The following is a 25,074-nucleotide window of genomic DNA, read 5'->3' as shown; positions in this document are numbered from 1 at the left end:
CCCCAGACCAGACCCCTAATCTAATACAGACCCCAGACCAGACCTCTAAACTCATACAGACCCCAGACCAGACCCCTAAACTAATACAGACCCCAGACCAGACCCCTAAACTAATACAGACCCCAGACCAGACCTCTAATCTAATACAGACCCCAGACCAGACCTCTGAACTAATACAGCTCCCAGACCAGACCTCTAAACTAATACAGACCCAGACCCCCTAATCTAATACAGACCCCAGACCAGAACCTGCGGCCAAATGTTACTTTAAAGTCTATGGTAAAATATTAGAATCTCTACAGACATTATCTATTCTACGTGGATTGCAAAGGGTTAAATCTTTAGTAGTCCGCAGCAAATCCGAATGGAAAACATGCAGAATTTGTGCTGGATTTGCTGCAGTAAAATCTTTGGCGCACATTTTGTGAATCCAGCCTGGGACCCCATGCACACGCGACAGGTTTTGGTTCAGATTTTGTGTTTGCTGCAGATTTATTCCCAGTCAAATAATTGGAATTGATTTTCAGTCACAGAAATTTCTGCAAAAAAATCTTCAGTGTTTTCAGGAGCCTAAAACACTTGTGTTCACAGGTCCGTCACCTCCCAAAGACGTCCACGCCGACCCCCTGTCCAGGGAGAGTGTGAAGCTGCTCTGGTCTCCCCCTGATGACCCCAATGGGGGGATCATTAAATACACGGTGGAGAGCCGGAGGCTGGGAGCTCCCGGGGAGCAGCAGTGGGCAGACACAGAGAACCACAACCAGACCTGGTACATCATCAGCGGCCTGAACACCAGCACAGTGTACCAGTTCAGAGTCCGGGCAAACTCCAGAGTCCCAGGAGAATGGAGTCACAGCGTGACCGCAGCCACGTACAGCGACGACGGTAAATGTCCTCTCCACTTCTACTACTGTGAAAATGAATACTAATACTACTGATAATACTACTGATAATACTACTACTACTACTACTACTACTACTGATAATACTACTACTACTACTACCGATAATACTACTACTAATACTACTACTAATACTACTGATAATACTACTACTAATACTACTGATAATACTGCTACTAATACTACTGATAATACTACTAATACTACTGATAATACTACTAATACTACCAATAATACTGCTACTAATACTACTGATACTACTGTTAATACCACTACTAATACTACCAATAATACTGCTGCTAATACTACTGATAATACTACTACTAATACTACCAATATTACTGCTACTAATACTACTGATAATACTACTATTACTACTGATAATACTACCAATAATACTACTACTAATACTACAGATAATACTACTACTACTACTAATACTGATACTTATACTACTGATACTACTACTACTACTACTACTGCTACTATTACTAATACTACTGATACTAATACTTCTACTGATACTACTGATAATACTACTACTAATAATACTGATAATACTACTACTGATAATACTACTACTAATACTACTACTAATACTACTGATAATACTACTACTAATACTACTGATAATACTACTGCTAATACTACTGATAATACTACTACTAATACTACTGATAATACTACTACTAATACTACTGATAATACTACTACTAATACTACCGATAATACTACTACTAATACTACTGATAATACTACTACTAATACTACTGATAATACTACTAATACTACTGATAATACTACTACTAATACTACTGATAATACTACTAATACTACTGATAATACTACTACTAATACTACTGATAATACTACTAATACTACTGATAATACTGCTACTAATACTACTGATAATACTACTAATACTACTGATAATACTACTAATACTACCAATAATACTGCTACTAATACTACTGATAATACTACTATTACTAATACTACTGATAATACTACCAATAATACTACTACTAATACTACAGATAATACTACTACTACTACTAATACTGATACTAATACTACTGATACTACTACTACTACTACTGCTACTATTACTAATACTACTGATACTAATACTTCTACTGATACTACTGATAATACTACTACTAATAATACTGATAATACTACTACTGATAATACTACTACTAATACTACTGATAATACTACTACTACTACTACTACTGATAATACTACTACTACTACTGATAATACTACTACTAATACTACTGATACTACTACTACTACTACTACTACTGATAATACTACTACTAATACTACTACTAATAATACTACTGATACTACTGATAATACTACTACTAATACTACTGATAATACTACTGCTAATACTACTGATAATACTACTACTAATACTACTGATAATACTACTACTACTAATACTACTACTAATACTACTGATAATACTACTACTAATACTACTGATAATACTACTGCTAATACTACTGATAATACTACTACTAATACTACTGATAATACTACTACTAATACTACTGATAATACTACTACTAATACTACCGATAATACTACTACTAATACTACTACTAATACTACTGATAATACTACTAATACTACTGATAATACTACTAATACTACTGATAATACTACTACTAATACTACTAATAATACTACTAATACTACTGATACTACTACTAATACTACTGATAATACTACTAATACTACTGATAATACTGCTACTAATACTACTGATAATACTACTAATACTACCAATAATACTGCTACTAATACTACTGATAATACTACTACTAATACCAATACTACCAAAATGACAACTACTAATACTACTACTAATACTACTGTTAATACCACTGCTAATACTACCAATAATACTGCTGCTAATACTACTGATAATACTACTACTAATACTACCAATATTACTGCTACTAATACTACTGATAATACTACTATTACTAATACTACTGATAATACTACCAATAATACTACTACTAATACTACAGATAATACTACTAATACTGATACTAATACTACTGATACTACTACTACTACTACTACTACTAATGCTGCTACTATTACTAATACTACTGATACTAATACTTCTACTGATACTACTGATAATACTACTACTAATAATACTACCAATAATACTGGTACTAATACTACTGATAATACTAATATGACAGCTAATAATACTACTAATGCTATTAATACTACTAATACTACCAATAATACTGGTACTAATACTACTGATAATACTACTACTAATACCAATACTACCAAAATGACAACTACTAATACTGATACTACTGATAATACCACTACTAATACTACTGATACTACCAATAATACTGCTGCTAATACTACTGATAATACTACTACTAATACTACCAATAATACTGCTACTAATACTACTGATAATACTACTACTAATACCACTGATACTACTAATACTACCAATAATACTGCTACTAATACTACTGATAATACTACTACTAATACTACTGACAATAATACTAATACTACTGATAATACTACTATTACTACTGATAATACTACCAATAATACTACTACTAATACTAAAGATAATACTACTAATAATACTACTAATACTGCTACTACTACTACTGCTACTACTACTAATACTACTACTAGTAATGCTGCTACTACTACTAATACTACCGATACTAATACTACCAAAATCACTACTACTGGTAATACTACTGTATTACTAATACTAATAATACTACCAATAATACTGGTACTTATACTACTGATAATACTACTACTACTACTAATACAACAGATAATAATACTACTAATACTACTTAGAATAATAATAATACTACTAATAGTACCAATAATACTGCTACTAATACTACTGATAATACTACTACTAATACTACTACTGATACTACTGATAATACTACTAATACTACCAATAATACTGCTGCTAATACTACTGATACTACTACTAATACTACCAATAATACTGATACTAATACTACTGATAATACTGCTGCTACTACTACTACTACTACTACTACTACTACTACGATGGATACTACTACTAAAACTACTGATACTAATACTACCAATAATACTGCTACTAATACTACTGATAATACTACTACTAAAACTACTGATACTAATACTACCAATAATACTACTACTAATACTACTGATAATAATACGAATACTACTACTAATAATAATACTAATACTAATGATAAAAATACTAATGATAATACTACTACTACTAATACTAATGATAATAATAATAATACTGTTACTACTGTGAATACTACTGATAATAATACTGCTATTAACATTAATGCTACTAATACTACATATAATATTACTACTAAAACTAATGATAATAATATTGCTACAAACAGTGAAACTACTAACTCTAAATATTAATACTACCACTCCTAATACTACTACTTCTAATAATATTACTACTATGCACCAGTATGACGCTCATGTACTACTGGCCTAAATACCCCCTCTCCCTTTTTCGCATCAGCTTCTTACACGTTATGATGAGGATTTTGTTATATTGTTCTACTTCGCTTGTTTCTGTTTGTCTCCTCTTTGTTGCCTTGTTCTTTGCAGTAAATACAGTTTTTCTCCGCAGAGTCGCCCATTATGGCCACCAGCGAGGAGGTCCGAAGTTTCCAAGCCTCCAGTTCGGGCCAGCAGCTTATTTTAGCGATCATCGGCTCCGTATCCGTTACGTGTTTTACCATCATTGTCGCGCTTCTCGCTCTATTTTGCATTAAAAATAATTTATTTCATCGCAGGAGAATGTTCACGTATCAGTCCGGATCTGTAAGTAATCAGATCATATAATGCATAATTACAATGACTTAACAAAAAAATAGAGGGGGTATGGTGGGGCTATAAGGGGGGCAGTAGTGTATGGACCCTCTGCCCCATATAAGAAGTTCTATAAATTACACCTGATTGCTTGGGGGACTGTTCATATTCTCATGTGTCCAATTTGCCTATGACGTAGATTTTTCAATGAAACTGATCCAGAAACCCGAGGCTGAAACTCAGATTTATGCTGCGGATGTGCGAGTGGATCCACTTGATGATTAACCCTGTTCTGTGCAGAATCCACGCAACTAATCAACATGCTGAGGATTCTAAAAACTGCAGCGCGTTCATTATTCCGCACAGATTTTTTCCAGAAAATCCTGAATGTGTGAACATGTCCAAACAGATATTGCATTGGGGCCCTGAAGCTTCAAGTTATACCTGTGGAAAGAGAGGAGTCTTTTCCCAAACAAACAAACAAACAAACAAACAAACAAACAAACAAACAAACAAACAAACAAACAAACAAACAAATAAACATATCACCTGATCTGTCCACCAGGGGGAAGCATATCTGCTACTATATTATTCCACTTTAGGGCTTATATACCATCTGTGGTTTATAATAGTGCTGGAGCATTATAAGAGGAGCGGCTAATATCAGTCACATATATGATGTAATGTCTCTGGAGGATATAATAGTACTGGAGTGATATAAGAGGAGCGGCTGATATCAGTCACACATATGATGTAATGTCTCTGGAGGATATAATAGTACTGGAGTGATATAAGAGGAGCTGCTGATATCAGTCACACATATGATGTAATGTCTCTGGAGGATATAATAGTACTGGAGTGATATAAGAGGAGCGGCTGATATCAGTCACACATGATGTAATGTCTCTGGAGGATATAATAGTGCTGGAGTGATATAAGAGGAGCGGCTGATATCAGTCACACATATGATGTAATGTCTCTGGAGGATATAATAGTACTGGAGTGATATAAGAGGAGCGGCTGATATCAGTCATATATGATGTAATGACTCTGGAGGATATAATAGTACTGGAGTGTTATAAGAGGAGTGGCTGATATCAGTCACATATGATGTAATGTCTCTGGAGGATATAATAGTGCTGGAGTGTTATAAGAGGAGCGGCTTATATCAGTTACACATATGATGTAATGTTTGGAGGATATAATAGTACTGGAGTGTTATAAGAGGAGCGGCTGATATCAGTCACATATGATGTAATGTCTCTGGAGGATATAATAGTACTGGAGTGTTATAAGAGGAGCTGCTGATATCAGTCACATATATGATGTAATGTCTCTGGAGGATATAATAGTGCTGGAGTGTTATAAGAGGAGCGGCTGATATCAGTCACAAATGATGTAATGACTCTGGAGGATATAATAGTACTGGAGTGTTATAAGAGGAGCGGCTGATATCAGTCACATATGATGTAATGTCTCTGGAGGATATAATAGTACTGGAGTGATATAAGAGGAGCGGCTGATATCAGTCACATATGATGTAATGTCTCTGGAGGATATAATAGTACTTGAGTGTTATAAGAGGAGCGGCTGATATCAGTCACACATATGATGTAATGTCTCTGGAGGATATAATAGTACTGGAGTGTTATATAAGAGGAGCGGCTGATATCAGTCACATATGATGTAATGTCTCTGGAGTATATAATAGTACTGGAGTGTTATAAGAGGAGCGGCTGATATCAGTCACATATATGATGTAAATGTCTCTGGAGGATATAATAGTACTGGAGTGTTATATAAGAGGAGCGGCTGATATCAGTCACATATGATGTAATGTCTCTGGAGGATATAATAGTACTGGAGTGTTATAAGAGGAGCGGCTGATATCAATCACATATGATGTAATGTCTCTGGAGGATATAATAGTGCTGGAGTGTTATAAGAGGAGCGGCTGATATCAGTCACACATATGATGTAATTTCTCTGGAGGATATAATAGTACTGGAGTGTTATAAGAGGAGCGGCTGATATCAGTCACACATGATGTAATGTCTCTGGAGGATATAATAGTACTGGAGTGTTATAAGAGGAGCGGCTGATATCAGTCACACATATGATGTAATGTCTCTGGAGGATATAATAGTACTGGAGTGTTATAAGAGGAGCGGCTGATATCAGTCACATATGATGTATTGTCTCTGGAGGATATAATAGTACTGGAGTGTTATAAGAGAAGCGGCTGATATCAGTCACACATATGATGTAGTGTCTCTGGAGGATATAATAGTTCTGGAGTGTTATAAGAGGAGCGGCTGATATCAGTCACATATATGATGTAATGTCTCTGGAGGATATAATAGTACTGGAGTGTTATAAGAGGAGCGGCTGATATCAGTCACATATGATGTAATGTCTCTGGAGGATATAATAGTACTGGAGTGATATAAGAGGAGCGGCTGATATCAGTCACATATATGATGTAATGTCTCTGGAGGATATAATAGTGCTGGAGTGTTATAAGAGGAGTGGCTGATATCAGTCACACATATGATGTAATGTCTCTGGAGGATATAATAGTACTGGAGTGATATAAGAGGAGCGGCTGATATCAGTCACACATATGATGTAGTGTCTCTGGGGGATATAATAGTGCTGGAGTGATATAAGAGGAGCGGCTGATATCAGTCACACATATGATGTAATGTCTCTGGAGGATATAATAGTACTGGAGTGATATAAGAGGAGCAGCTGATATCAGTCACATATGATGTCATGTCTCTGGAGGATATAATAGTGCTGGAGTGTTATAAGAGGAGCGGCTGATATCAGTCACACATATGATGTAATGTCTCTGGAGGATATAATAGTACTGGAGTGGTATAAGAGGAGCGGCTGATATCAGTCACATATGATGTAATGTCTCTGGAGGATATAATAGTACTGGAGTGATATAAGAGGAGCGGCTGATATCAGTCACACATATGATGTCATGTCTCTGGAGGATATAATAGTGCTGGAGTGTTATAAGAGGAGCGGCTGATATCAGTCACACATGATGTAATGTCTCTGGAGGATATAATAGTACTGGAGTGATATAAGAGGAGCGGCTGATATCAGTCACATATGATGTAATGTCTCTGGAGGATATAATAGTGCTGGAGTGATATAAGAGGAGCGGCTGATATCAGTCACACATATGATGTAATGTCTCTGGAGGATATAATAGTACTGGAGTGTTATAAGAGGAGCGGCTGATATCAGTCACACATATGATGTAATGTCTCTGGAGGATATAATAGTACTGGAGTGATATAAGAGGGGCGGCTGATATCAGTCACATATGATGTAATGTCTCTGGGGGATATAATAGTACTGGAGTGATATAAGAGGAGCGGCTGATATCAGTCACATATGATGTCATGTCTGGAGGATATAATAGTACTGGAGTGTTATAAGAGGAGCGGCTGATATCAGTCACATATGATGTAATGACTCTGGAGGATATAATAGTACTGGAGTGATATAAGAGGAGCGGCTGATATCAGTCACATATGATGTAATGTCTCTGGAGGATATAATAGTACTGGAGTGATATAAGAGGAGCGGCTGATATCAGTCACATATGATGTAATGTCTCTGGAGGATATAATAGTACTGGAGTGATATAAGAGGGGCGGCTGATATCAGTCACACATATGATGTAATGTCTCTGGAGGATATAATAGTGCTGGAGTGATATAAGAGGGGCGGCTGATATCAGTCACACATATGATGTAATGTCTCTGGAGGATATAATAGTGCTGGAGTGATATAAGAGGAGCGGCTGATATCAGTCACACATATGATGTAATGTCTCTGGAGGATATAATAGTGCTGGAGTGATATAAGAGAAGCGGCTGATATCAGTCACATATGATGTAATGTCTCTGGAGGATATAATAGTACTGGAGTGATATAAGAGGAGCGACTGATATCAGTCACATATGATGTAATGTCTCTGGAGGATATAATAGTACTGGAGTGATATAAGAGGAGCGGCTGATATCAGTCACACATGATGTAATGTCTCTGGAGGATATAATAGTGCTGGAGTGATATAAGAGGAGCGGCTGATATCAGTCACATATGATGTAATGTCTCTGGAGGATATAATAGTACTGGAGTGTTATAAGAGGAGCGGCTGATATCAGTCACACATATGATGTAATGTCTCTGGAGGATATAATAGTGCTGGAGTGTTATAAGAGGAGCGGCTGATATCAGTCACACATATGATGTAATGTCTCTGGAGGATATAATAGTGCTGGAGTGTAATAAGAGGAGCGGCTGATATCAGTCACACATATGATGTAATGTCTCTGGAGGATATAATAGTGCTGGAGTGTAATAAGAGGAGTGGCTGATATCAGTCACACATATGATGTAATGTGTCTGGAGGATATAATAGTACTGGAGTGATATAAGAGGAGCGACTGATATCAGTCACATATGATGTAATGTCTCTGGAGGATATAATAGTACTGGAGTGATATAAGAGGAGCGGCTGATATCAGTCACACATGATGTAATGTCTCTGGAGGATATAATAGTGCTGGAGTGATATAAGAGGAGCCACTGATATCAGTCACATATGATGTAATGTCTCTGGAGGATATAATAGTACTGGAGTGTTATAAGAGGAGCGGCTGATATCAGTCACACATATGATGTAATGTCTCTGGAGGATATAATAGTGCTGGAGTGTAATAAGAGGAGCGGCTGATATCAGTCACACATATGATGTAATGTCTCTGGAGGATATAATAGTGCTGGAGTGTAATAAGAGGAGTGGCTGATATCAGTCACACATATGATGTAATGTCTCTGGAGGATATAATAGTGCTGGAGTGTTATAAGAGGAGTGGCTGATATCAGTCACACATATGATGTAATGTGTCTGGAGGATATAATAGTACTGGAGTGATATAAGAGGAGCGGCTGATATCAGTCACATATGATGTAATGTCTCTGGAGGATATAATAGTACTGGAGTGTTATAAGAGGAGCGGCTGATATCAGTCACATATGATGTATTGTCTCTGGAGGATATAATAGTACTGGAGTGTTATAAGAGAAGCGGCTGATATCAGTCACACATATGATGTAGTGTCTCTGGAGGATATAATAGTTCTGGAGTGTTATAAGAGGAGCGGCTGATATCAGTCACATATATGATGTAATGTCTCTGGAGGATATAATAGTACTGGAGTGTTATAAGAGGAGCGGCTGATATCAGTCACATATGATGTAATGTCTCTGGAGGATATAATAGTGCTGGAGTGATATAAGAGGAGCAGCTGATATCAGTCACACATATGATGTAATGTCTCTGGAGGATATAATAGTACTGGAGTGTTATAAGAGGAGCGGCTGATATCAGTCACATATGATGTAATGTCTCTGGAGGATATAATAGTACTGGAGTGATATAAGAGGAGCGGCTGATATCAGTCACATATATGATGTAATGTCTCTGGAGGATATAATAGTACTGGAGTGTTATAAGAGGAGCGGCTGATATCAGTCACATATGATGTAATGTCTCTGGAGGATATAATAGTACTGGAGTGATATAAGAGGAGCGGCTGATATCAGTCACATATATGATGTAATGTCTCTGGAGGATATAATAGTGCTGGAGTGTTATAAGAGGAGTGGCTGATATCAGTCACACATATGATGTAATGTCTCTGGAGGATATAATAGTACTGGAGTGATATAAGAGGAGCGGCTGATATCAGTCACACATATGATGTAGTGTCTCTGGGGGATATAATAGTGCTGGAGTGATATAAGAGGAGCGGCTGATATCAGTCACACATATGATGTAATGTCTCTGGAGGATATAATAGTACTGGAGTGATATAAGAGGAGCAGCTGATATCAGTCACATATGATGTCATGTCTCTGGAGGATATAATAGTGCTGGAGTCTTATAAGAGGAGCGGCTGATATCAGTCACACATATGATGTAATGTCTCTGGAGGATATAATAGTACTGGAGTGGTATAAGAGGAGCGGCTGATATCAGTCACATATGATGTAATGTCTCTGGAGGATATAATAGTACTGGAGTGATATAAGAGGAGCGGCTGATATCAGTCACACATATGATGTCATGTCTCTGGAGGATATAATAGTGCTGGAGTGTTATATAAGAGGAGCGGCTGATATCAGTCACATATGATGTAATGTCTCTGGAGGATATAATAGTACTGGAGTGTTATAAGAGGAGCGGCTGATATCAGTCACATATATGATGTAATGTCTCTGGAGGATATAATAGTACTGGAGTGATATAAGAGGAGCGGCTGATATCAGTCACACATATGATGTAATGTCTCTGGAGGATATAATAGTACTGGAGTGATATAAGAGGAGCGGCTGATATCAGTCACATATGATGTAATGTCTCTGGAGGATATAATAGTACTGGAGTGATATAAGAGGAGCGACTGATATCAGTCACATATGATGTAATGTCTCTGGAGGATATAATAGTACTGGAGTGATATAAGAGGAGCGGCTGATATCAGTCACACATGATGTAATGTCTCTGGAGGATATAATAGTGCTGGAGTGATATAAGAGGAGCGGCTGATATCAGTCACATATGATGTAATGTCTCTGGAGGATATAATAGTACTGGAGTGTTATAAGAGGAGCGGCTGATATCAGTCACACATATGATGTAATGTCTCTGGAGGATATAATAGTGCTGGAGTGTTGTAAGAGGAGCGGCTGATATCAGTCACACATATGATGTAATGTCTCTGGAGGATATAATAGTGCTGGAGTGTTATAAGAGGAGCGGCTGATATCAGTCACACATATGATGTAATGTCTCTGGAGGATATAATAGTGCTGGAGTGTAATAAGAGGAGCGGCTGATATCAGTCACACATATGATGTAATGTCTCTGGAGGATATAATAGTGCTGGAGTGTTATATGAGGAGCGGCTGATATCAGTCACACATATGATATAATGTCTCTGGAGGATATAATAGTGCTGGAGTGTAATAAGAGGAGTGGCTGATATCAGTCACACATATGATGTAATGTCTCTGGAGGATATAATAGTGCTGGAGTGTTATAAGAGGAGTGGCTGATATCAGTCACACATATGATGTAATGTGTCTGGAGGATATAATAGTACTGGAGTGATATAAGAGGAGCGGCTGATATCAGTCACATATGATGTAATGTCTCTGGAGGATATAATAGTACTGGAGTGTTATATAAGAGGAGCGGCTGATATCAGTCACATATATAATGTAATGTCTCTGGAGGATATAATAGTACTGGAGTGATATAAGAGGAGCGGCTGATATCAGTCACACATATGATGTAATGTCTCTGGAGGATATAATAGTACTGGAGTGTTATATAAGAGGAGCGGCTGATATCAGTCACATATGATGTAATGTCTCTGGAGGATATAATAGTACTGGAGTGTTATAAGAGGAGCGGCTGATATCAGTCACATATGATGTAATGTCTCTGGAGGATATAATAGTACTGGAGTGTTATATAAGAGGAGCGGCTGATATCAGTCACACATATGATGTAATGTCTCTGGAGGATATAATAGTACTGGAGTGTTATAAGAGGAGCGGCTGATATCAGTCACATATGATGTAATGTCTCTGGAGGATATACTAGTGCTGGAGTGTTATAAGAGGAGCGGCTGATATCAGTCACATATGATGTAATGTCTCTGGAGGATATAATAGTACTGGAGTGATATAAGGGGAGCGGCTGATATCAGTCACACATATGATGTAATGTCTCTGGAGGATATAATAGTACTGGAGTGTTATAATAGGAGCGGCTGATATCAGTCACATATGATGTAATGTCTCTGGAGGATATAATAGTACTGGAGTGTTATAAGAGGAGCGGCTGATATCAGTCACACATATGATGTAATGTCTCTGGAGGATATAATAGTACTGGAGTGTTATAAGAGGAGCGGCTGATATCAGTCACATATGATGTAATGTCTCTGGAGGATATAATAGTACTGGAGTGTTATAAGAGGAGCGTCTGATATCAGTCACACATATGATGTAATGTCTCTGGAGGATATAATAGTACTGGAGTGATATAAGAGGAGCGGCTGATATCAGTCACACATATGATGTAATGTCTCTGGAGGATATAATAGTACTGGAGTGATATAAGAGGAGCGGCTGATATCAGTCACATATGATGTAATGTCTCTGGAGGATATAATAGTACTGGAGTGATATAAGAGGAGCGGCTGATATCAGTCACACATGATGTAATGTCTCTGGAGGATATAATAGTGCTGGAGTGTTATAAGAGGAGCGGCTGATATCAGTCACACATATGATGCTTCACAACAAACATGAATAGATATCTATATAAGAATATGTCACTATGGATGTCAGCCAGTATAAGCAGCTGATAACAGAGGACAATAGCCAGACATTAGTCTTATATAAGTCTTGCTCTGCCCTGTAGTGTTTTTTCTGGAGCTGCGACGTCGCGGTCTCGTCATAGATTGGGGACGATGTGTTTGATGTTTTTGATGTTACTAATTGAAATATTTACTTCATAGGGAGAAGAGACCATCCTGCAGTTCAGTACGGGGACACTGACCCTCACCCGGCGGCCAAGACCCCAGACTGAGCCCTTCTCATATCCCATCCTGGACTGGGCAGACATCAAGTTTGAAGATGTGATCGGAGAAGGGAACTTTGGTCAGGTCATTAAGGCCATGATAAAAAAAGACGGGGTGCGGATGAACGCTGCTGTCAAAATGTTAAAAGGTGAGGACGCGATTATCGTAAATACCGACCGGGGATCTGCAAAGTGAAGGGAGATTGTATGGACCGGAATCCTGCAGCCCCAGCCTTAATGTGTACATTCCCCTTTAAAAAACTATTTTACAATTTACACCAACAAATATTGTTCAGTAAATATTTTGCTTTACTGAGTCAGAGTTACATCAGGTCTTAGGGCATGGCCCCACGTGGCGGTTTTCCTCCGCAACTGTCCGCATCAATGCCGCACAGAATCTGCGTTGTAGATTCTGCGGCGGATCTGCCCAAAATGTGCAGTAAATTGATGCGGACTAGCTGCTGCGGACTGCGGTAAAAGTGCTTCCCTTCTCCCTATCAGTGCAGGATAGAGAGAAGGGCCAGCACTTTCCCTAGTGAAAGTCAAAGAAATTCATACTTACCGGCCGTTGTCTTGGTGATGCGTCCCGCTTTCGGCATCCAGCCCGACTTCCCTGGATGACGCGGTAGTCCATGTGACCGCTGCAGCCTGTGATTGGCTGCAGCCTGTGATTGGCCTGTGATTGGCTGCAGCCGTCACTTAGACTGAAACGTCATCCTGGGAGGCCGGACTGGAGACAGAAGCAGGGAGTTCTCGGTAAGTATGAACTTCTATTTTTTTACAGGTAGCTGTATATTGGGATCGGTAGTCACTGTCCAGGGTGCAGAAACAGTTACTGCCGATCGCTTAACTCTTTCAGCACCCTGGACAGTGACTATTTACTGACGTCTCCTAGCAACGCTCCCGTTATTACGGGAGCCCCATTGACTTCCTCAGTCTGGCTGTAGGCCTAGAAATACATGGGTCCAGCCAGAATGAAGAAATGTCATGTCAAAAAACCAATACGCTCCGCAGCACACATAACATGTGCATGACAGCTGCGGACTTCATTGCGGAATTTAGAATCTCCATTGAAGTCAATGGAGAAATTCCGCAATGAGTCCGCAACCAGTCCGCCACTGCTCCGCAACAGACAGAGCATGCTGCGGACACCAAATTCCGCACCGCAGCCTATGCTCCGCAGCGGAATTTTCAGCCTCGTCTAAACGAACCCTACTAAATAGAAGTGGAAGTCAATGGAGAAACGGCTCCGCTGCGGATTAACGCTGCGGAGTGTCCGCAGCGGAATTCAAGAGCAATTCCGCCACGTGTGGCTTTGCCCTTATACTCAAGTCACATCCAAAGCTGCATTCGCAATTCAACTGGTTGCTCTTTGGAATCAGTCAGCATTGTGTTGACAGACACACCCATGTAGCCCCGAGCCTTAATGTGTACATTCCCCTTTAAAAACTATTTTACAATTTACACCAACAAATATTGTTCAGTCAATACTTTGCTTTACTTTTATCTTCTGAGCCTGAGTCTTATACACCAGTCACATCCAGAGCTGCATTCACTATTTTGATGTTACATTATATCTAATACTCAAGTTACATCCAGAGCTGTATTCACAAATCTGCTGGTTGCTCTTTGGAATCAGTCAGTATTATGTTGACAGACACACCTCCACAAAGTGTCCTCCTGCTTGGACCCCCAGCGATCAGTTGTAAACTGCGGGAAAACCTGTCAGTAAGTGTTCAGTTTCCCTGCAGCGCCACCACAGGAGAAATGAAGTATTACACAGAGCCCATTCATATCAATGTGTTGTCTGTGTAATACAGGACAGGTCCTCCAGAGACGCTCTATGTAACCGCTCTCCACTCTGACCAAGAGATGAGGAACAGAGGACCCCCCTCTATTAACTCACAATTCACTAATAGGGTGCATGGAATTGGGTTTTCGAAACTGGACCCCCCTTTAAACTTTACTGTATTTTTTTCCCCCAGAATTTGCGTCGGAGAACGACCACAGAGACTTTGCCGGGGAGCTGGAGGTTCTGTGTAAACTCGGTCATCACCCAAATATCGTCAATCTGCTGGGAGCCTGTGAGAACAGAGGTAACATATACACCACAGTGTCCGCCGTTATTCCCGGGCTGCGCCGCGACTTTGATCGCAGATTGTCGCACGCCATGCAAACTTATACAAAGTAAAATCTGTAGTTGAGCCCCATAGGGCATAATTGGAAAAGGTTTTGTTGAAGTTTTGTGGGGTAGAGATGAAGTTGAAAATGGCGCAAGCACGTGTGTCGCATTTATAAAGTATCTGGTCGCCATTTTTTGCATTTTTTATTTGTCAGTTTCAGTCTGGAGGTGTCAAATCTGTCAGTGAATAGAAACATTCATTGTTTACATCCAGAGACTGAATATTAGTCCTGACCTAGTAGATGTCACAGCTCAGGGTTTGTTACAATTGTATCCAGTCTACACAATCCTCTGTGAGGTAAACAGTCTGGACTCTAGACTGATACATTGTAGCAAACTATCAGGACCGGAGAGAGAGAGATTTGTGGGGATGATAGGTTTGGCTAAGACCCTGTTCACATTGACGCTTGGCATTCTGCTGTTCTGCTCTGTCAGAGGACAACAACGAAATTGCCGTAAGCTCCGGCTCCATTGAACAACGGAGACAACCCGTGCCCGACGGACCCCATTGACTTTAATAGGTTCTGTTGGGTTTCTGTCAGGGGGTCCTTGGATTTACCAGAAACAATAGCGCAGCATGCGGAATCCCCTACATAGGTTTGAGCCTCAGGATTGAAACCAGAATGTTCCCATTCACTGACAGCAAGGTGAGAGATGGCTCCGAGAACTCTCCCAGCAGTTATTTTTATACCTATGGCCGGTTTCAGTAGAAAAGTGTTGATAAGAATAGTTTCTTGCAGGATATCTCTATATCGCCACTGAATATGCCCCCTTTGGGAACCTGCTGGACTTCTTACGAAAAAGCCGAGTCCTGGAGACGGACCCGGTGTTCGCCAAGGAGCACGGGACGGCGTCCACACTGACCTCACAGCAGCTCCTGCAGTTTGCCTCAGATGTAGCGAAAGGAATGCAATACCTCAGCGAGAAGCAGGTGAGATGATGGTGGTCGTGATGGTGATGATAATGATGGTGGTGATGATGATGATGGTGGTGGTGATGATGATGATGGTGGTGATAATGATGGTGGTGATGATGATGGTGATGATGATGGTGATGATGATGGTGGTGATGATGATGATGGTGGTGATGATGATGATGGTGATGATAATGATGGTGGTGATGATGATGGTGATGATGATGATGGTGGTGGTGGTGGTGATGATGGTGGTGATAATTATGGTGGTGGTGATGATGATGATGGGGGTGATGATGATGGTGGTGATGATGATGATGGTGATGATGATGATGGTGATGATGATGGTGGTGATGATGATGGTGATGATAATGATGGTGGTGATGATGATGATGGTGGTGGTAATGATGGTGGTGGTGATGATGATGATGATGATGATTATGGTGATGATGATGGTGGTGATGATGATGGTGGTGATGGTGATGATGATGATGGTGATGATGATGGTGGTGGTGATGATGGTGGTGATAATGATGGTGGTGGTGATGATGATGATGATGGGGGTGATGATGATGATGGTGGTGATGATGATGGTGATGATGATGGTGATGATGATGATGGTGGTGATGATGATGGTGGTGGTGGTGGTGATGATGATGATGATGGTGATGATGATGATGTTGGTGATGATGATGGTGGTGGTAGTGGTGGTGATGATGATGGTGATGGTGATGATGATGATGGGGGTGATGATGGTGGGTGATGATGATGGTGGTGATGGTGATGATGGTGGTGGTGATGATGATGGTGGTGGTGGTGGTCGTGGTGATGGTGGTGATGATGATGATGGTGATGATGATGATGGTGGGTGATGATGATGGTGGTGATGGTGATGATGATGGTGGTGATGATGATGGTGGTGGTGGTCGTGGTGATGGTGGTGGTGATGATGATGATGATGGTGATGATGATGATGCATTTTTGTACTATTGTCATCCTCCTTGTGTGAATTTTTCGATCTCCAGCGATGGTAACAGATCCTGGGTGACCACCACTGATGGCAGCCATGACACTGCCAATAGGGGATGTCCTGCTTGTGTGAGCGCCCCAGTCCTGTACTTCTGACATGATATTCATGAACCAGGAAGACCAGGATGAACAGCGCCAAAGATGATTGTATCTAAACTTCACCTTTGTTGTCTCCTTAGTTTATTCACAGGGATCTTGCCGCCAGAAACGTTCTTGTCGGGGAACATTTGGCTGCTAAGATTGCAGATTTTGGGCTTTCAAGAGGAGAAGAAGTTTATGTGAAAAAGACGATGGTTAGTCATGTGTATAGTCTACTGATGTATGAAGATAAAGCAAGACTATGAGCTACTGCAGCGTACTGACACCATCTGTTATACTGGAAATATAGCTGTAAATACAATATACTACTTATCACCGACACCGCTGCTCAAATGAGTGATCAGCGGCAACAGAGCTACCGTGGTTACCGCAGCTGCCCCCAGCATACTCGCAGAGGTGATCCATTATAGTTGGTAGGAGACTCCTGGTCCCTCTGCGCTCCCCATGCCGCTTCCGGCAGGTCTGGGTCACACCCGCTAGTGCAACACATTTTGCTGTGGCCCCAGAAGGACCGATTTTGCTGTCACAACTTTCATCTGACATGGGGGGTCCTTGCGGCTTCCTTTAGTATCCGGGGGTTGCAGGGGCCACATTGATGAGGCTCTGACTAGATCTCCTTAACTCCCCCCCCCCCCGAATCCTCCGGTTGCTGTTTACTCCTGCCCCCCGCCGGCCTCGTTCGGGAACAACTTATGTACAGATACTGAACAAGCAGGAGCATTCACACAGGGCGGATATGCTGCATAAAAGCACACTGCGTATCCGCCCTGGATCCCGCAGGGAATTTCGGTCAAAAAACCGCACCAAATTGTGGTGCAGTTTTTCGGCCAGAATGTCCGCTGCGGAAAACTGCACAGAAGAAAAAAACCTTATACTTACCTGTAGCCATGGCGACGCATCCCTCTGCCGTCCTGCAGCCTGGCCTCCTGGAATGACATTTTATCCCATGTGACCGCTGCAGTCTGTGATTGGCTGCAGCAGTCACATGGGATGGAACCTCATCCCAGGAGGCCGGCCGGGACGAAGGAGCAGAGAGATTTAGGTAAGTATAAGATTTTTTTTTTGAGTGTTGCGATTGAGAATTGCAGCTTTTCCGCCGCAAAAATCGCAACATCTGCTATTTGTTGTGGGTTTTAACTCCCCAACTAAATCAATGGAGAGAACCCACAACAGAAAATGCAAATACAATTGACATGCTGCGGATTAAAAAAAACGCACCGCATGTCATTTACGCAGCGTGCGGATGAGGTTTGTGCAAATCTTATCCACGCTGCTGCTACTGTATTCTGCTGCCGCTTTTCTGCAATGAAATCTTTTTAGGAAATCCGCAGTTTTCACGCTACGTCTGGACTTAACCTAAGAGGATGGGAGTACTAATGAAAGCTGCACATGGAGGAGCGCACATAATATTTAGAGGGACTCTCCAGTCAAACATGGGTACTGGTTCCTCGGGGTTCGTCCGTGCTCCTCACACAAACAATAAGCTTTGTTCTCCGTGTATTCATTGTTACAGCCCGGTTTCTACATTGTAGCAACTCGTCGTGGCTTTTGACACAAATTTTCCCACACTACTAACTAGGGGTCAGACTCCACCCCCTTTGCAGCTGCACACAGTCATGTGATAACTAAGCTCCACCCAGGATGGGAATCTTTAGAAAGTTCGACACGTTTTTGGGTTATTTCTTTTGCTGCTTGTATTAATTATGGTTTCCATTACCCAGGGTCGTCTCCCGGTGCGCTGGATGGCCATCGAGTCCCTCAATTATAGCGTCTATACTACGAAGAGCGATGTGTAAGTGTTACTTGTGGTATTAATACCCTGGTGGGAACGGAGGGACCAGGATCAGATATTGATTAGGAAAACTAATCAATATGCTATTGGTGGGAAATTCCATTTAAGAGCACACCCCCTTATTAAGTTGTTTTTTTTGTCATTATTTTTCTGGATCACCAAGGGTTAACGAGCTGCGCAATCTCCCCCCCCCCCCCCTGCTAAAAAAGGTTTGCTGGAAAAGAACCCGCCGACCCCACACATATGGACCCAGCTGCTATTTATACTGGGAACCAGTAATGAGATCCGTGCAGTGAATGAGTCCGAGGGGTGAATTAAAAAAAAATTGAGACAAAAATGGCGGCTTCAAATTCATATAACGTCTAGCCGCCATTTTTTTTCCTCCGCGGTGGAGAGTTAGACTTATTTTGCATTATTTATGTTTTTAGCTGTTCTTTCACCACATTCATCTACATTCCTGAGCCATGTCGTGAATTTGTCAGGGATGGTAAAAGCTGCGCCATTCTTACAGCTGGAAAATGTTTATTTCAACAGGTTCATAACCTATTTATCCTTTTCTTGCTTTTCCTCAGCTGGTCCTTTGGGGTCCTTCTCTGGGAGATTGTTAGTTTAGGTAAGTAAAACATTTTTTGACTTTTTTATTCTTTTGAATGACCCCTATTTAAAGGGAAAGTATCATCAGGAAATGACAGATTATATAAATCAGGTTTTTATTATACACATTTTTTTATATTTTCATGTAACTATCTGCATAAAAAATCTTGGATAGTGCAGTTCTCACTCTGGCCACTAGAGCATACACAATAGTCTGACACTTCCTGCTTTTTGCAGCTCACTTGTCAGCTTTTCTGTTTAGACTGGGATAGAATGAGCAGAGTCATCTCATTATCATTAGAAGGGGGCGTCTTAATGACCACTCTATTGAAATGCTGGACGCCTAGATAAGACGGGATAGTGACACTACACACTATTATGTCTCTTAAACAGACTGAAATCTAATAAAGATAAAATGAATTCCTTAAAAAGAAATTATTATATTAAACTAGTTTTCCAGGAGTATAATATTGATTTGTTTTTATAGCCGATAAGTAGTGGTCTGACTCCTGGCCCCCCTCCGATCAGATGACTGAAGAGCGCTGTGTCCCCTTCACTGTTTACCAGGCACAGCGCCTTACTTTTGGTTGTGGCGGTACATGTTCAGTGGGACCTAGCTGCAGTTATCTGCCCTTCAGTCAGCTGATCAGTGGACCGCCACCAATCTAATATTAATGACTTAAGGATAGGACATCAATATTATAGTCCCGGAAACCCCCTTTAACTGTATTATTTTGCAAATTATTGTAGAGAATGAAATGTGATGTCAAGTTCAGGGAAACCCATTCCAGATGGCGGGTCCTTCGTAGAATATTTGGGGGCTCTAGCTTCCATGCTGGACCCCCACTATTAGATTATGGGACACATAATGGGGTCAGCCAGCTCAGCAGAATCATTATTATCAGGACCAGCGTCTGCCTAACCGGCCTCATCATATCTGTTTCCAGGTGGGACGCCATATTGCGGCATGACCTGTGCGGAGCTCTATGAACAATTACCGCAGGGTTACAGGATGGAGAAACCCCGGAACTGTGACGATGAGGTGTAAGTGAAGACAACGTGCGCTGTTTGGGGCAGTCAGTAGCAGCGTTCATCACATTTCCTCTTCCTGCCCTGGTTCAGACTGATGATTTGTGTTTGTTTCAGGTATGAGCTGATGCGGCAGTGCTGGAGGGATCGTCCCTATGAGCGGCCTCCATTTACCCAGATATCCCTGCAGCTCATCCGCATGCTGGAGGCCAGGAAGGTACGAATTCTCTAAGTATAATACTGAACCTACCAGAGTAATAATACCAGGGCCGGGAGGGGGCATTATCAGGAATCCCCTCCATAGAAATCAGATCGAAGCTCCTCATAGCAAGATATTATAGAGCGGGTAATGGGGCAGCAGATAGATGCCACCCCCTGCCCTTTACTGCAAATCTACAGAGACAAGAACCAGGGGTGCATTAAAAAGATCATCTTCTGGAAATTGGAAATTTAAAGGGGGTGTCTAGATAAAAAAAACTGTTTCCCTACCCCCTATTAGTGAATTGTGAGTTAATAGGGGGGGGGGGGGTCCTCTGTTTAGGACCCTCATCTCTTGGGCAGAGTGGAAAGCGGTTACATAGAGCGTCCTGTATTACACACACAACACATTGATATGAATGGACACTGTGTAATACTTCATTTCTCCTGTGGTGGCGCTGCAGGGAACTTAAACACTTACTACCAGGAGTCCCCACAGATCACAGCTGATCACTGGGGTTCGAGCAGGGGGACACATTGTGATCTGTTTATTGTCAAGGGACCCCTCTAGCAAGTAGGGATTGTCCAAAGCGAAGACCCCCCTTTACTGTTGGTCTTCCCCACTCCTGAGAATTCTAGCAGTGGCCCCTTTGGCTGGTTCATCGCTGGATATTTAGTACATTGCACCTACACTGATCACATTTAGAATTATTTGTAGTAAGTATAAAAAATAGTTAATTTTTGAGTCCGTCGCCGTCTGTGTGATGGGTAGAAGTGTCCTGGACCCATCGTGACTCTATTATCTCACTTTATATGGCGCCATCGTCTCGTGTGGTGCTGGACAATGTAGTGCCAATCGTGGGGGGAGCAGAACAGTTACACGATATAGTGGGAACTTGGTGACCGTATCACATCTCGTATTTGTGTCTTCCAGGCGTATGTCAACATGGCGTTGTTTGAGAATTTCACTTATGCCGGAATTGATGCGACAGCTGAAGAGGCGTAAGAAGAAGATGAATGAGAATTTTATGGACTCATTGGTGGTTGGAGATAAGGACTCAGTATGTAAGGACTAATGTTCCTGCCATCCCTCCGGAGAGATGGACTGCAGAGAGCAGCAAAGCCCATGGCCGGATCCCAGGCTGCTGTCAATTATCCCCGGCCATGTCCACAAACCACATGAGTGGGTAGCGTGAAGATGTCAATGAGTACGGCTGGAGGAGTGTGATAAGAAAGCGTCCCCTCCCCCGACACAGCTCTACACTGCCATGACTTATATGTAAAGTGCCCCCCGTCCCCTGTACAGTTATCGGACTTATAGTGTCACAATAAACCTCATTATTATTTGTAGCTTTTGTTACTTTTTTGTTACTTTTTGTTACTTTTTCTTTGGTGTCATCAAAATCCTCAGCTACAAGTCATCGAAAAGTCTGGAGAGACTTAAAGGGGCCCCTATTACAGACTTTTGTGGTTTATCGATTGGATACGTCTGATGGATGGAGCTCCAACCACTGGGTCTCCAAATATACAGGTGCTTGTCTCAAAACTGAGTCTCCCATTGAATTTAAAGGAGAGCGACCGCGCAACTCTCCTCCTGGAATGAGGTCCAGGCAACCACTGACGAGGGATCACTAGGGTCCCAATAATCATCAGACTTAAAAGCCATATCCAGGGTCTGTGATGGGAAAAGCCATTTAGTTGATTGTCGACTTTTGTGAACCCTACTGCTGGGAGGCCCCTCTAATTAGCTGATGTGTTTGGGGGGGGGGGGGACTGGTTGGTAAATGCTCATTTTCCATGTGGTGATATTGAAATCAATGGCCGCCCACTTAATACACGGACACTAGTGGTTCTCTAGAACATGAGCTGTTTTTTTGTTCTTTTTTTTGTAGCAGCTCTAAACACTGGCTTATTTTGGGTGATCTAGAGGGAATTTCCCACCCATTACTGCCCTATACCCCAAAGGTCATTTAGAAAAGGTCTGCCTTTAGAGGGGGTCTCTGCTTAGGAAAATCCATACTTGTTAGGTCTCTTGACAATAAGCATATAAAAAAGTGTCCCCGTTCTGGGCCCCAACGATCAGCTGTGATCTGTGGGGACTCCTGGCAGTAAGTGTTTTATTTCCCTGCAGCACCACCACAGGAGAAACGAAGTATTACACAGTGTCCATTCATATCAATGTGTTGTCTGTGTAATACAGGACCGGTCCTCCAGAGAGAGAGACCCTCTATGTAACCGCTCTCCACTCTGACCAGGAGATGAGGATCCTGAACAGCGGACACCCCTCTATTAACTCAGAATTCACTAATAGGGGGTATGGAGAGGGGTTTTGTAAACTGGACAATTCCTTTAAGGTAAACAGGTTTAAGGAAAACTAATATTTTAAGCTCACATTACAAAACATTGATCTCCAAACTTGTGCTCCAGTTGTTGTGAATTTACGACTCCCAGCATGCCTTTATAGCCCGAGGCTGTCAATGCATGCTGGGAGTTGTAGTTTTACAAAAGCTTGTAAGTCACAGGTTGGGAACCACTGCTGTATGATACCACGTAACAATTCAGTCCCTGAAAGAGATGCATCAACTCGTTACTGTTTCTTTCCTATGAATGGGAATGTATGCATACAACCCTATAGATACAGTATATAAGACCCTATGGACATGTATGAGGATTCAGGAACGTGGCTCCATATAAAACAAACAGTAACCTGCCTGCAAACACTTCTCCAAAATCTTTCAGGAACCCAATTGCTACAGAGCACTTTTATATATAACATGGAGCATGGACTGTACGTGTAAGGGCTCGTCCACACGTAGCGGAATTGCGGAAAATACGCAGCAGAATAGAGTAGCAGCAAAGAGGATGATATTTAACATATGTCATCCACACGCTGCGTAAATATTCAGAGCAGAAACATGTTGGGAGACATGGCAATGACCATCGCACAGCTTTCCCAGAAACAGATTTCGACCTGGTGCTACCTAAACCACAATCAAAATGGTTTCCTATAGCAAAAAAAAATGATGTGGCGACGGTGGCAAAAAATCCACAATGTCCAATCAATAAGCATTTTTTTGCCATAGAAAATGCTCTTAAAGACTTAACACCACTAAATCCTTCGAGGCTCCTAGGATTAAAGGATCAATGTGATCGGGTTAGAGGGTCAATGTGATCGGGTTAGAGGATCAATGTGATCGGGTTAGAGGATCAATGTGATCGGGTTAGAGGATCAATGTGATCGGGTTAGAGGGTCAATGTGATCGGGTTAGAGGGTCAATGTGATCGGGTTAGAGGATCAATGTGATCGGGTTAGAGGATCAATGTGATCGGGTTAGAGGGTCAATGTGATCGGGTTAGAGGGTCAATGTGATCAGGTTAGAGGATCAATGTCATCCGGTTAGAGGGTCAATGTGATCGTCTATTACTGTCTGTGGTTTGCAGGATTATTAATCATTTATGAGTCATGAGATCAGAACAGGAGTTGTCAGTGTTTGTAAAATGAAGTGTGTGACGTTCAACTTTGTCGTGGTCATCTGAGCGCATTCACTGAGCCGTCGTACTTTTCAAAGCAAATAGCGGCAGATAACTGTCGTGATTGCCTAGTCCTGCTCACACAGTTGATGGCTTGTTACAATTGTATCCAGTCTGGACAAATCTCTCTCCTGTCCTGACGGTTTGTTACAATGTACAATGAAGTCCAGGCTGTTTAGCTCACAGACTGGATACAATTGTAGCAAACCCTGTTATATCTGTTGCGGATCCTTTAAAACGGCAGCCATG

At 41.2% G+C, this 25,074-nt stretch overlaps 1 protein-coding gene across 1 annotated transcript in view; it reads left to right on the top strand.

Annotated features, from left to right (window-relative positions):
- Positions 1 to 22,644, top strand: part of TIE1 (tyrosine kinase with immunoglobulin like and EGF like domains 1) — a 49,547-nt gene extending 26,903 nt beyond the window's left edge. Inside the window, exons 13-23 of the mRNA XM_075832668.1 lie at positions 592 to 885; positions 4,588 to 4,781; positions 13,397 to 13,607; positions 15,444 to 15,554; positions 16,381 to 16,571; positions 17,762 to 17,875; positions 19,403 to 19,473; positions 20,046 to 20,086; positions 21,015 to 21,111; positions 21,214 to 21,313; positions 22,229 to 22,644. Coding sequence (XP_075688783.1) covers positions 592 to 885; positions 4,588 to 4,781; positions 13,397 to 13,607; positions 15,444 to 15,554; positions 16,381 to 16,571; positions 17,762 to 17,875; positions 19,403 to 19,473; positions 20,046 to 20,086; positions 21,015 to 21,111; positions 21,214 to 21,313; positions 22,229 to 22,300 — 1,496 coding nt within the window. The 3' untranslated portion in view covers positions 22,301 to 22,644. The remainder of the gene's footprint in view (positions 1 to 591; positions 886 to 4,587; positions 4,782 to 13,396; positions 13,608 to 15,443; positions 15,555 to 16,380; positions 16,572 to 17,761; positions 17,876 to 19,402; positions 19,474 to 20,045; positions 20,087 to 21,014; positions 21,112 to 21,213; positions 21,314 to 22,228) is intronic.
- Positions 22,645 to 25,074: the final 2,430 nt, after the last annotated feature.

The sequence above is a fragment of the Rhinoderma darwinii genome, chromosome 7, assembly GCF_050947455.1.
Source record: "Rhinoderma darwinii isolate aRhiDar2 chromosome 7, aRhiDar2.hap1, whole genome shotgun sequence".
In the NCBI taxonomy this organism is placed as follows: Eukaryota; Metazoa; Chordata; class Amphibia; order Anura; family Rhinodermatidae; genus Rhinoderma; species Rhinoderma darwinii.
Note: the sequence above shows the minus strand (reverse complement) of the source record. Positions and strands in the feature narration are given on the sequence as shown.